At 45.0% G+C, this 14,205-nt stretch overlaps 2 protein-coding genes across 2 annotated transcripts; both read left to right on the forward strand.

The window, feature by feature from the left end:
* The first annotated feature begins 4,431 nt into the window (after positions 1-4,431).
* Positions 4,432-10,427, forward strand: LOC101061415 (arylsulfatase A). Its single transcript, XM_029841477.1, has 8 exons — positions 4,432-4,689; positions 8,280-8,520; positions 8,593-8,811; positions 9,073-9,242; positions 9,337-9,461; positions 9,637-9,764; positions 9,836-9,938; positions 10,030-10,427. Exons 1-8 carry the CDS (start codon positions 4,466-4,468, stop codon positions 10,323-10,325), a joined length of 1,506 nt encoding a protein of 501 aa, XP_029697337.1. The 5' UTR covers positions 4,432-4,465; the 3' UTR covers positions 10,326-10,427.
* Positions 10,428-10,677: 250 nt separating this feature from the next.
* LOC101072550 (arylsulfatase A-like) lies at positions 10,678-14,136 on the forward strand. Its single transcript, XM_003967099.3, has 8 exons — positions 10,678-10,981; positions 11,935-12,175; positions 12,248-12,466; positions 12,728-12,897; positions 12,992-13,116; positions 13,292-13,419; positions 13,491-13,593; positions 13,685-14,136. The coding sequence occupies exons 1-8, from the start codon at positions 10,758-10,760 to the stop codon at positions 13,978-13,980; spliced, it is 1,506 nt and encodes a 501-aa protein (XP_003967148.1). The 5' UTR covers positions 10,678-10,757; the 3' UTR covers positions 13,981-14,136.
* The last annotated feature ends 69 nt before the right edge of the window (positions 14,137-14,205 follow it).

Below are 14,205 nucleotides of genomic sequence, written 5' to 3' on the forward strand. Positions count from 1 at the left end.
CACAAAGGGGATTATTGATCCTCCTTTGGTGATCTTTTTCTCTGAAGTTTGGTCCACTTTAAATGGCCCAGAGTTCGTTTCCTTGGACAGTCCTCTCTGATTGGATGGGTGTGAAAGCTCCTCCGAACTCTGGTGCAGAGCAAGCAAGTGAACTCTGGTCAGCCTGCAGACGGAGTGACCTCAAGAGGAAGTGACCTCAAGCAAGAAAGTGATCTAAAAAAAAGAGGAAGTGATGTCCAACAGCACGAATCCGAACAAGCAGAGTAGCTGGGGGAGAGGAGTGAGGAGGTGCTTTACATATATATTCTGGATATATCAAGCGCTGACACTTGATGAGCCAGGTTTTCTTGTGATTCTTATTTGTTGGTCAATTTGGGGCAACGAAACCACCCTAAACAAGCAGCTGTTGCACTGCGACGTCCTCCTGGACGACCCTGATGTGGCAGCGCCAAAAAAGAGCGAACATCACCGTTCCGCCCTCCTTCCTGATGCAGCGACTGATGAAATCTAATCAAAGCTGTGGGATTTATCGGAAGTTGATTCACCGAAGGTGAAATATGGCTGCGGGCATCTTGGGGGCCAAGAGAGGCAAATCAAGAGCAGCTTAAGTGCAGAGAGACAGACAGACCAGGAAAAGTGTTTTATCGAACGTGACACAAAAAAAAGGGATCTGAGTATATGGCCGATGGAGCGCTAATTGATTCAAGGATCCATATCTGCTCTGAAACCAGCCCTGTAGGAACGGCGTCGAGCCTGTGCCCGTACGCGGCGTGCTAGCTTACGCAGCAGAGAGCGGGCTTTTCGGCTCGACGATGAGTCACTCCTCAAACTGACATGGATAATGGCCTGCCTCGCTAATTCTGAGTCAAAACTGTAATTAGACACTGTACTGCTACACTTGTTAATTCATTTACGGCGCTTCCCCGCTCCCCTCGGATAAATTCCATGTGATTAAAGCAATCTGCCGCTGGCAAACGTAACAAGCACACTGAGCGGTATAGACCTGCAGTGACACACGGAGCCCCGTTGAAACAGATTAATCGGAGCAGTTTCATCTACAACTGCAAATAGAATTCGCGAAAATTATCCTGAATTTAGCTCATGATTACAGTTCCATTCGGTGGTTTCTAGAAGTGATGGAGCCACAAACTGCAGCTTTTAATGAAGGGCCACCAAGCTAGTTAACCCTGTAAAGTTAGCAGTTAATTGATTCGCTCAATTCCCATGTGATTTGTCAGGATTTGACCATTTGCTGTGAGGAAATTGTCCTGAGATGAAAGTTCATCATCAGCTATAGGGAAAGTAATTGGATGCTCTAAGTGATCATTTGTTTAATCTGAACGGCCCTTTCAGCCCCTCGTTTGATTCACTTTCAGGATGTTGCCACATATGCAGCCGGGCCCATTTGTTTTGATTACAGTCGCGCACGTCGCAGAATTCAAATGGGAAAATAGAAGACATTGCAATTCGAGGGTGTAGATGCGAGGAGCTTAGCTTCGTGATTATGCACTCGCAGCCGATGTTAATACATTTGGACAGACCTGTTTACAATCCAAGCGGAGGGTTTCTCTCTCCCTGAGGACCCGCTAAGCCGAAGCCCATCTCAAGGTGAGCGGAACTGTTATCAAACAGAAGAGCTTCCACAGAAACATCTCAACAACATGCGTGCGCGTTTTTGCCATTCATCTCTCTCACTTGCTCACTTTTGAGCGCAACAATGGCAGCAGGAACCTCCTTTTTCAGCAGAAGGCTGCTCCTCCTGGGGTGGAAGGAAATCATTTCCAAAGTAGATTTTAAAAAAGAATGAAAAGAAATGGCTCATAAAAGAGAGACTATATTATGCTTGAGTTGGCAGCAGGAGGGTACAGCATGATCCAGGACGCTCGCACATTTTCTTTCTGAATAACATCATCACAATGTTGTGCGGGAAACAGTGGCAAGGGCAGGTTGTCTATGCAGAGGCAGTTCATCACGGGAAAGCAGAGACCACGCACTGAGAGTCCAATTGGATCAGAGAGGATATTAATGGTGGAGGAATTATAACCGCCGGGTTGAGAGGGGGAACTGGGATGTCTCCTCGTGCAGTGCGTTTGGGCCTAGTTGAGACGCAGTTCAAGAGAACAGTTACTCCCAGATTAGTCCACAAAAAGTGCAGGTTAACCCAGCAGGTCCTCAAACATTCATGAGTTCTAGGGCTCGTGTTGCTCCGCAGAGGTTTAGGTTTCATTGCATAATTCTTTGTGCTGGTGCACATTATGCCAATGAAACCTCTGTTTGTGTGCCAGGCGGTTTTCTGTCATACCTCCCTTTAGGCTAGGGAAAACAAAGGCATTTAGGGACTGGAAGGCCTGTCTGTCACCGTGAGCTTGGAAAGCATGAATAAAGTCGTTAGCTGCTTATTTCAGCCAAGAAATGTCACGAAGCTTAACAGCAATTTACCAAGAATCAACCTGCAATGACCCAAATGCTGCTGTTTGAAAACAAAGCCTCAGATTTGACACAGATCATGTGTGGAACTAATTCGGAAAAGCTGTCAAAATTGATTATTTTTTTTCTTTTTCTTTCTCTTTCTTTAAGCTTTATAAGCGCTATGAATTGCAATCCGATGGCGCCCTCTAGTGGCAAACACATCTTGCACATCATTCAGGGTCATTTGCACATAAAAGTAGTCGGAAAACACCGCAGCACAGTTAAATTCACAGATGCTTATCGGTTCCTGTGAAAAACAACACGTGGTGAAAAGACCAGAAAGTGTTTTTCCATCGTGACCAACTGGTGCCTGTTTGCTGGCAGCTCTCATCCCAGTTAATACCTGCTGTACCTCCTGTGAAGCCCAATAAATCAAGGATGATGGGCAGAATGAGGAGAGAAGCTGCAAATGTATTATCTCCTTTCATTTCTCAGGATTATTGTGTGTCTATCACACACACACACACACACACACGCACACACACACAAAATCAAATATGTCATATGCAAAATTGACAAGATTTTTATCTCAGTGCAGTAATTATCACATGCCTCCAAACTGACACATCCACAGAGTGTAAAAACAAGTGTTAACAGCAGGAAGGCTAACACACTCTCACACACAACAGCACTCTAAGACACAAACACACACAGGGGTGCAGACCTTTTTGCAACCTCGCCCACTTCAAGCTACTCGTTCTGTTCTGTTTGTCACTGACAGGTGTTTTTATTTACCTGCAGGCTAAGGTCAGAGCACTAAGCTTCTGCTGAACCACAGCACAGGCAGACAGACAAGCAGTCCAAGCTGTGCAGTAGTGAGGTTCTCTTCATTCTCTTATCTCTCAAAGTCATTAGAACTGGTAAATCCTTAAGTTATCAGCATGAATGATTGATAATGGATGTCAAGTCCAGGCAGCAAATTGATTGTGTACTTGAAGAGAGTCTCTTTGTGTCGCTCTTTGTGGACAATTTTCAGATCACACCTGCTCAGATAATGTTCAGGAAAATGTCATAGCTGGTATTTTAGCAGCAGTGTATTTTTGAACATGCAATAATGACAAATTATTGCATTAAACCTTTCTGATCATCCAAGAATATGAACCATTAAACCCCCTAATAACGTCCAGGTCTTTCTTGTGATAGAATCCTGGAAAAGAAGAGCTGTCTTGGTTATTTACGCTGGGCTGGGCGACACTGTAAGATAAAATAATAAAATTGTGTCTTGGATTTAAAATGATTGGTTGCGCAATTCATCTGGGAAACATCTGAGTTCTGATAACGAGCAAATTTTTATAATATCAGGGTCTCACAGATTACTTTACAATAAACCATTTGAAATCCAGTGAGATATAGACAGCTAAATCACTGACATTTATGTTGGCATTTTCATGTGTTAAAGGTCATTTATGGTTTTCTTTTACTCTAGCCCTCATGGGTCTTATACTGGATATGTTGGAATACTTTCTTTGATAACCTCATACAGGCAATAAATGCCACAATTGTAATGCAGACGTGCACATGTGGACTCAGCATTATACATAACTGGGACAACATAGAATATCATTTTTTTGCTTTTGTGAGGCTGGGTACAAATGTGATGAGTAATAAACATAAAAATATAACACCATCCAAAACTAAAAAAAAAAAAGCTTCCTTTTTATGTGAACACAGACACCTTGCAAGACCTTGCAACAAAACAAGAAGAAATGTGGCCATAAATAAGTTACAAAAAAGGAAAACAAACCCAACATATCTATGAATTATTGATGATCAATACATCATTTGATTCGTGACAGTTGTCTTACCTTATTATGTTTTAGGGTTTTCCTTAAATTCATGGGCGTGTGACTGTAAAATTGTAAATGGATTCGTTTATAAATAAAGATTTCATTTTATTTTCGGTCTGACGTCATTTATATACGACAGCGCTAATAGATGTTTGATTTCCTGTTTGTAGTTTTTATATGCCTCCTCCTTACCTTGACAGGGCGACAGAATGGATAACGCCATCATCGTTAGCTTCATAAGCTGTGTACTTCTTGGTTCCTGCACGTCGTCTCCTCCGAATTTCGTCCTCCTCTTCGCAGATGATTTGGGTTTTGGGGACTTGGGCTGTTACGGACACCCGACGTCCCTCACTCCGAACCTGGACCGCCTTGCAGCAGGAGGACTCCGGTTTACTGATTTCTACTGCACCAGCCCGGCCTGCAGCCCGTCCAGGTGTCCACAGAACAAGCCCACACATATGTTGGATATATCTATAATATCAGGAGTTTTGGGCTTTTTAGATTTTGAAGTCAGTCTCAGCATGACGTGATCACAATTGTCCAAACAGGTTTATTTTTAAAAGCCTACATTTCACTACAGTGCGCATTTTAAATAGAAAATGATGTTTGGATCGTATAGAAAAGACTTCCAAAAATCCACAGCAGCTTTGGAGTCTTTTTGATATTTACTTTGTCAAAGGCCAAAGGCTGCAGGACATTGGTCAGTCGTTTTTATTAGAGAATATAATACAACCTTTGTGTTTGAGTCAAAGAATGAGTTCATGTTGTGACGGCCCGCCCATGTGTTTTGTTTTGTTTACCCAGAGACTGGGTGGGTCGTCAGTGAGACTGGTTTAACCTGCAAGCTGGGAGGAGCCAGACAGGTCCAGACTGGCACCACTCCTGTGCTCGGCTTAACCCAGTTCCGCTCCTCCTGACTGGGCAATTTTGACCCCTTAAAGAAACAGAGCAAGAATGACAGGGAAAAACCAAGAGATTAAGGCAAACAGAACACAGAATTTCAACTAGGCAGTGCCCTAGACAGCGCATCTGCCAGGACATTCTCTGCCCCCTTTATATGGCGGATGTCTAAGTTGTACGGCTGCAGGAAAAGACACCATCTCATGAGTCGTTGGTTGGGATTCTGCAAAGAATGGAGGAATGTGAGAGGGTTGTGATCAGTGTAAACTACCAGTGGCTCCACTCCCCCCCCCTACATAGACTTCAAAATGCTGCAAGGCCCATATTAATGCTAACGCTTCCTTCTCCACAATAGAATAGTTCAACTGGTAAGAATTGAACTTTCGGGAAAAGAAGCTGACTGGGTGGTCTATCTCATCCTCACCTACCTGCAACAGTACTGCACCAGCCCCCAACTTGCTGGCATCCACCTGTAGCTTAAAAGGCTCTCCCATTCTAGGAGCGGCCAAGACAGGGGCAGAGGAAATCACAAGCTTAACCTCTTCAAAAGCTTGCTGACACAGGGGTGACCACTCAAACTTTGCCTTTTCACTAAGGAGAATAGTAAGAGGGGCAACCACAGTAGAAAAGTTCCGACAAAATGCCCGATAATAGCCTACCATGCCCAAAAAACGCATGAGTTCTTTTTTAGTTGTTGGTGGGGAAAATTGATCAATGGCCAACACTTTGGCTCTAACTGGACGAACGTGCCCCTGACCCACCACCTTTCCTAAGTAAGTTACAGTAGCCCTGGCAACCTCACACTTAGCTAGATTTATTGTCAGATTTGCCCACTCAAGACGGTCAAACAAAGCTTTGATGTGCTGTAGATGGTTTTCCCATGTGTCACTATAGATGACAACATCATCCAAGTACACCGCGCAGCCATCCAAGCCGTCCACTACTGTATTCATTAATCTCTGAAAGGTAGCTGGTGCATTTCGTAACCCAAATGGCATAACTTTATATGAATAAAGCCCTGAAGAGGTTATGAATGAAGCAACGTCCTGTGCATGCTTTGACAAAGGCACTTGCCAATAACCCTTCAAAAGGTCAAATTTACTGACAAATTTTGCCGAACCAACCTGATCTACACAATCCTCCATCCGTGGTAATGGAAAAGAGTCAGGTTTAGTGATCTTGTTCACTTTGCGAAAATCAGTACATGGTCTAAAAGTATTATCTGGTTTAACCACCAGCAAACATGGTGAAGCCCAACTTGAACTAGAGGGCACCGCAATGTCATGCTCTAACATGTACCTTACCTCTGTCTCAAGCTGTTCACGTTTCTTCGGTGAAACGCGATAAAAACGTTGCCGAATAGGGTGAGCATCTCCTACATCTATGTCATGCTCAACTAAATGAGTACGAGAGGGAGTGTCCGAAAACAAAGAAGGGAAAGAATGTATCAGTTCAATTATCTGATTCCTCCGAGTCTCAGGCAAATGATCCAACAACATGTCTAACTTACTAAGAGACTCGGAGTTCCTAAGACGGCCCTGCAACATGCTATCATCAGGAACATTCACATCCTCCTTTTCACCCCCTACCCATACAGACACAGGGTCAGAGTTTCCCACTGAGGCTGCCACTGCCACTGGTCTTTCCCCCAGTGTACCACTAGGCACAGACGGAAGGGCGTAATAAGGTTTCAAAAGGTTTACATGGCAAAGCTGTGACTTCTTCCTACGATCAGGCGTTGCAATGATGTAATTCTGATCCGAGATCTGCCTTACAACAGCATAAGGGCCTGAAAATTTTGCCTGAAAAGGAGAACCCACCAGAGGAAGAAGTGCCAACACCTGGTCACCGGGGCTAAAGACCCGCTTTTCTACTCTACGGTCAAATAACCCTTTCATTTTCCTCTGGGACTTTTCCAAGTTTGCTTTTGCCAATTTTCCCACTTCATACAAACGTCTTCTAAACCCATTTACATAATCTGTCAAATTTGTGGGTGGAGAAGTTTTTTTCCAATCATCATGCAGGACCGCCAACGGGCCCCGCACTGCGTGTCCAAACACCAAATCGTTTGGGCTGAACCCGGTACTTTCTTGAGTAACCTCTCTTGCAGCCATCATTAACCAGGGCAACCCCTCCTCCCAATCTCGGTCAAGCTCTGAACAATAAGAGCGTAACAGGGACTTCAGGGTCTGATGAAAACGCTCAATAGCTCCCTGGCTTTGAGGATGGTATGGAGAAGACAGAGCATGTTTGACATGTAACTGTTTCAAAATTTCAGCAAACATATGTGAAGTGAAATTTGTCCCTTGATCACTTTGAATGACTTTTGGAATGCCGAATACAGAAATGAACTGGGACAATGCTTTGACAACAGCTTTTGTGGTAATGTTGCGCAAAGGGTAAGCGGCAGGATAGCGTGTACTTAAGCACATCACTGTTAGCAAATACATGCTACCTGCCTTAGACTTGGGCAAAGGGCCAACACAGTCAATCAGCAGAGTTTATGTATTCATTTTTTTCCTGTCAACTGGAGGAAACTAACAAAGTAGACATTATGAAATATATATGTATATTATGTTTTAAGCTTCCCTGGAGGGGCTGCCATTGCATGGAGCATATCCAGAAGATGGCAAAATAATGCAGAAAAACCTCTAAAGAACTGCAGCCTCACTTGACTCAACCAGTAGCAGTGTGACCTCCTGGGGCGGCTTTGTCACTTCGGGACACGGAGAACTTCCTGCCCTAAAGGGGTTGAGAATTCTGCTCTGAATGTTGAAATCAAATCCGCTCAAATGACAATCGCATTCACTTAAACTCAAGATTGCCTGTAGGTGGTAAGAGAAGGTTTAGTACCACCATGAGCAAAGGTACAGACAGGAAACAGGACATTTAGGTTAAAAAGGTTTTGTATGCACATCACACACGTCTCCTTGACAACAATGTGGAAGAGTCACTGCCGGTTACCACAAACTGGCACCACTGAGAGCGAGAGAGACTCAAGCGTCAGGACATGAACTGACATATTTTACCATATTCTGAGATGTTTCTGTCAAACTCAGCGGGACTCCAAGTTTCTAATCTCACTGCTCAATACTGTCCTTATGTTGCTTTGGTGGTTCTCAGGGCATCCCTGCTGACAGGCCGCTATCAGACTCGCTCAGGCGTCTACCCGGGAGTGTTATACCCGGGCTCCAGGGGCGGGCTCCCTCTGAATGAGACCACCATCGCCGAAGTACTGAAACCTCTGGGCTACGCCACTGCCGCTGTGGGGAAGTGGCACCTTGGGATCGGAGCAAACGGGACATTTCTTCCCACCAGGCAAGGGTTTGACCAGTACCTCGGCATCCCTTACTCCCACGACATGGTGAGCGATGAAAAGCTGATCTGTTTTGACACGTCAGTGTAAATAATAATAAATAATCTCTGTCTTTTTTAGGGACCCTGTCAGAATTTGACCTGTTTCCCACCGGATGTAAAGTGCTTCGGTTTGTGCGATGTGGGCACCGTGACTGTCCCGCTGATGTACAATGAGGTCATCAAGCAGCAGCCAGTGAACTTCCTGGATCTGGAGAACGCGTACAGAGACTTTGCAAGTGATTTTATTTCCACGTCAGCCAAGAAGAGACAACCTTTCTTCCTCTACTTTCCTTCTCATGTAAGCAAGCGGTCCCACCATTATAAATTCGTTTAAACCGACTTCGTTTGTCCTGGCAGAATAAGCACTGTGATTTTATAAGTCAACTTTAGAAACTTAAATTAGAATCGCTGGTGTAACATATGAGTGAGACAGTAAAAACTGAACTGCGTGAGTTGTAAAATGGGAACATAATGATGATGAAATAAAATGGGAGCTAACTGGCAGAAAGTTAGGGCAGTCTTAGAGTTCCTACATGTGCCTCCCTTTTGCCTCTTGCAGCACACCCACTACCCCCAGTTTGCTGGTCCAGGAGCAGCTGGAATGTCTCTGAGAGGCCCATTTGGAGATGCGCTGTTGGAGCTTGACAACACGATAGGAAGCCTTCTTGAAACTCTGGAGGGGACAGGAGTGCTCAACAACACGCTTATCTTATTCACATCAGACAATGGGTTGGTTTTGTGATTCCTTATAGTGAATGTATGTATTGCTTTGATGATGATAACAGTGGAGCAGTGTGAGGACACCTCTCCTCCTGTGTCTCAGGCCTGAACTCATGCGTATGTCCCGAGGAGGCAACGCCGGTCCTCTGAGGTGTGGCAAAAGCACTACGTATGAGGGGGGCATGAGAGAGCCGGCCATTGCCTACTGGCGGGGGATCATTCAACCAGGTCAGGACACTTTGGAAAACCATAAAACTTCCATTTTTGATCAGGCCTGGAAGTATCTGTTTTACTCTGACAGGCCTCATTTAGCATTGTTTTCATTCATTTTCGGTTCAAACTGGTGCTTTTAAGTATAAACACGGGTGCAACCAGAGCATTATTCACTGCAGCTTTTCTGTAGGTGTTACCCATGAAATGGCCAGTACGCTGGATATTCTCCCCACTATTGCAAGTCTGGCAGGAGCCAAACTGCCCCAAGTGATGCTCGATGGGGTTGATATGTCAAATATTCTGTTCAGCCAGGGAAAGGTAGCCATACAATTTAGTCAATAATTGAAATAATGCACTTGTGAGGCTGATGGTAAGATTTTTTTCTCCAGAGTAAAAGGGAGACCATGATGTTCTATCCCACAAACCCCAGTGAGACGTACGGTGTCTTCGCCATCAGGTTGGAAAAATACAAGGCCCACTTTTATACACAAGGTGGGGAATGTTTCTTGTGTACAGGCTCGCACTGTTCTATGAAGGCCGCAGCAGCACTTTTGACTGCATCTCTTTATTTCTCGTGCATCAGGCGCCTCCCAGAGCGGCACCACCCCCGACCAAGACTGCTCCATATTTGCAAGACTGACGGTCCACGACCCCCCTCTTCTGTTTGACCTGGAGGCCGATCCATCGGAGCACTACCCTCTCTCACTGGACAAGAGACCTGACCTACAAGCAGTGTTGGGACGGATCAAGAAAGTCAAGGAACAGTTTGAAGGCTCCATGGTGTTTGGAGAAAGCCAGATATCCAAAGGAACAGACCCGAGTCTGGAGCCGTGCTGCAGCCCTCAGTGTGAACCCAAACCCAACTGCTGCCACTGCTGATGGGGGGGCCTCTTAAAATGGACCGCATCAGTGTCCTCAGTGAGGAGATGAGGTTGTAACACCATCCAAAACTAAAAAAAAAAAGCTTCCTTTTTATGTGAACACAGACACCTTGCAAGACCTTGCAACAAAACAAGAAGAAATGTGGCCATAAATAAGTTACAAAAAAGGAAAACAAACCCAACATATCTATGAATTATTGATGATCAATACATCATTTGATTCGTGACAATTGTCTTACCTTATTATGTTTTAGGGTTTTCCTTAAATTCATGGGGGCGAGACTGTAAAATTGTAAATGGATTCGTTTATAAATAAAGATTTCATTTTATTTTCGGTCTGACGTCATTTATATGCGACAGCGCTAATAGATGTTTGATTTCCTGTTTGTAGTTTTTATATGCCTCCTCCTTACCTTGACAGGGCGACAGAATGGATAACGCCATCATCGTTAGCTTCATAAGCTGTGTACTTCTTGGTTCCTGCACGTCGTCTCCTCCGAATTTCGTCCTCCTCTTCGCAGATGATTTGGGTTTTGGGGACTTGGGCTGTTACGGACACCCGACGTCCCTCACTCCGAACCTGGACCGCCTTGCAGCAGGAGGACTCCGGTTTACTGATTTCTACTGCACCAGCCCGGTCTGCAGCCCGTCCAGGTGTCCACAGAACAAGCCCACACATATGTTGGATATATCTATAATATCAGGAGTTTTGAGCTTTTTAGATTTTGAAGTCAGTCTCAGCATGACGTGATCACAATTGTCCAAACAGGTTTATTTTTAAAAGCCTACATTTCACTACAGTGCGCATTTTAAATAGAAAATGATGTTTGGATCGCATAGAAAAGACTTCCAAAAATCCACAGCAGCTTTGGAGTCTTTTTGATATTTACTTTGTCAAAGGCCAAAGGCTGCAGGACATTGGTCAGTCGTTTTTATTAGAGAATATAATACAACCTTTGTGTTTGAGTCAAAGAATAAGTTCATGTTTATGTATTCATTTTTTTCCTGTCAACTGGAGGAAACTAACAAAGTAGACATTATGAAATATATATGTATATTATGTTTTAAGCTTCCCTGGAGGGGCTGCCATTGCATGGAGCATATCCAGAAGATGGCAAAATAATGCAGAAAAACCTCTAAAGAACTGCAGCCTCACTTGACTCAACCAGTAGCAGTGTGACCTCCTGGGGCGGCTTTGTCACTTCGGGACACGGAGAACTTCCTGCCCTAAAGGGGTTGATAATTCTGCTCTGAATGTTGAAATCAAATCCGCTCAAATGACAATCGCATTCACTTAAACTCAAGATTGCCTGTAGGTGGTAAGAGAAGGTTTAGTACCACCATGAGCAAAGGTACAGACAGGAAACAGGACATTTAGGTTAAAAAGGTTTGCATGCACATCACACACGTCTCCTTGACAACAATGTGGAAGAGTCACTGCCGGTTACCACAAACTGGCACCACTGAGAGCGAGAGAGACTCAAGCGTCAGGACATGAACTGACATATTTTACCATATTCTGAGATGTTTCTGTCAAACTCAGCGGGACTCCAAGTTTCTAATCTCACTGCTCAATACTGTCCTTATGTTGCTTTGGTGGTTCTCAGGGCATCCCTGCTGACAGGCCGCTATCAGACTCGCTCAGGCGTCTACCCGGGAGTGTTATACCCGGGCTCCAGGGGCGGGCTCCCTCTGAATGAGACCACCATCGCCGAAGTACTGAAACCTCTGGGCTACGCCACTGCCGCTGTGGGGAAGTGGCACCTTGGGATCGGAGCAAACGGGACATTTCTTCCCACCAGGCAGGGGTTTGACCAGTACCTCGGCATCCCTTACTCCCACGACATGGTGAGCGATGAAAAGCTGATCTGTTTTGACACGTCAGTGTAAATAATAATAAATAATCTCTGTCTTTTTTAGGGACCCTGTCAGAATTTGACCTGTTTCCCACCGGATGTAAAGTGCTTCGGTTTGTGCGATGTGGGCACCGTGACTGTCCCGCTGATGTACAATGAGGTCATCAAGCAGCAGCCAGTGAACTTCCTGGATCTGGAGAACGCGTACAGAGACTTTGCAAGTGATTTTATTTCCACGTCAGCCAAGAAGAGACAACCTTTCTTCCTCTACTTTCCTTCTCATGTAAGCAAACGGTCCCACCATTATAAATTCGTTTAAACCGACTTCGTTTGTCCTGGCAGAATAAGCACTGTGATTTTATAAGTCAACTTTAGAAACTTAAATTAGAATCGCTGGTTTAACATATGAGTGAGACAGTAAAAACTGAACTGCGCGAGTTGTAAAATGGGAACATAATGATGATGAAATAAAATGGGAGCTAACTGGCAGAAAGTTAGGGCAGTCTTAGAGTTCCTACATGTGCCTCCCTTTTGCCTCTTGCAGCACACCCACTACCCCCAGTTTGCTGGTCCAGGAGCTGCTGGAATGTCTCTGAGAGGCCCATTTGGAGATGCGCTGTTGGAGCTTGACAACACGATAGGAAGCCTTCTTGAAACCCTGGAGGGGACAGGAGTGCTCAACAACACGCTTATCTTATTCACATCAGACAATGGGTTGGTTTTGTGATTCCTTATAGTGAATGTATGTATTGCTTTGATGATGATAACAGTGGAGCAGTGTGAGGACACCTCTCCTCCTGTGTCTCAGGCCTGAACTCATGCGTATGTCCCGAGGAGGCAACGCCGGTCCTCTGAGGTGTGGCAAAGGCACTACGTATGAGGGGGGCATGAGAGAGCCGGCCATTGCCTACTGGCGGGGGATCATTCAACCAGGTCAGGACACTTTGGAAAACCATAAAACTTCCATTTTTGATCAGGCCTGGAAGTATCTGTTTTACTCTGACAGTCCTCATTTAGCATTGTTTTCATTCATTTTCGGTTCAAACTGGTGCTTTTAAGTATAAACACGGGTACAACCAGAGCATTATTCACTGCAGCTTTTCTGTAGGTGTTACCCATGAAATGGCCAGTACGCTGGATATTCTCCCCACTATTGCAAGTCTGGCAGGAGCCAAACTGCCCCAAGTGATGCTCGATGGGGTTGATATGTCAAATATTCTGTTCAGCCAGGGAAAGGTAGCCATACAATTTAGTAAATAATTGAAATAATGCACTTGTGAGGCTGATGGTAAGATTTTTTTCTCCAGAGTAAAAGGGAGACCATGATGTTCTATCCCACAAACCCCAGTGAGACGTACGGTGTCTTCGCCATCAGGTTGGAAAAATACAAGGCCCACTTTTATACACAAGGTGGGGAATGTTTCTTGTGTACAGGCTCGCACTGTTCTATGAAGGCCGCAGCAGCACTTTTGACTGCATCTCTTTATTTCTCGTGCATCAGGCGCCTCCCACAGCGGCACCACCCCCGACCAAGACTGCTCCATATTTGCAAGCCTGACGGTCCACGACCCCCCTCTTCTGTTTGACCTGGAGGCCGATCCATCGGAGCACTACCCTCTCTCACTGGACAAGAGACCTGACCTGCAAGCAGTGCTGGGAAGGATCAGGAAAGTCAAGGAACAGTTTGAAGGCTCCATGGTGTTTGGAGAAAGCCAGATATCCAAAGGAACAGACCCGAGTCTGGAGCCGTGCTGCAGCCCTCAGTGTGAACCCAAACCCAACTGCTGCCACTGCTGATGGGGGGGGCTCTTAAAATGGACTGCATCAGTTTTCCACCTCCAGTTTTTAAAATTTTATGGTGATTCATTGCTGTGCTGTAGAGGCTTTACTCTTCATAATGAAAATAAACACTATCAGTGTCCTCAGTGAGGAGATGAGGTTGTCTCATACTGACTCGACTAATGCGTGAAGTGATTTCCATTCTTTATTAGAGGACTTATCTATTTTCCACCTCAACACGAT

This window comes from Takifugu rubripes, chromosome 9 (assembly GCF_901000725.2).
Source record: "Takifugu rubripes chromosome 9, fTakRub1.2, whole genome shotgun sequence".
In the NCBI taxonomy this organism is placed as follows: Eukaryota; Metazoa; Chordata; class Actinopteri; order Tetraodontiformes; family Tetraodontidae; genus Takifugu; species Takifugu rubripes.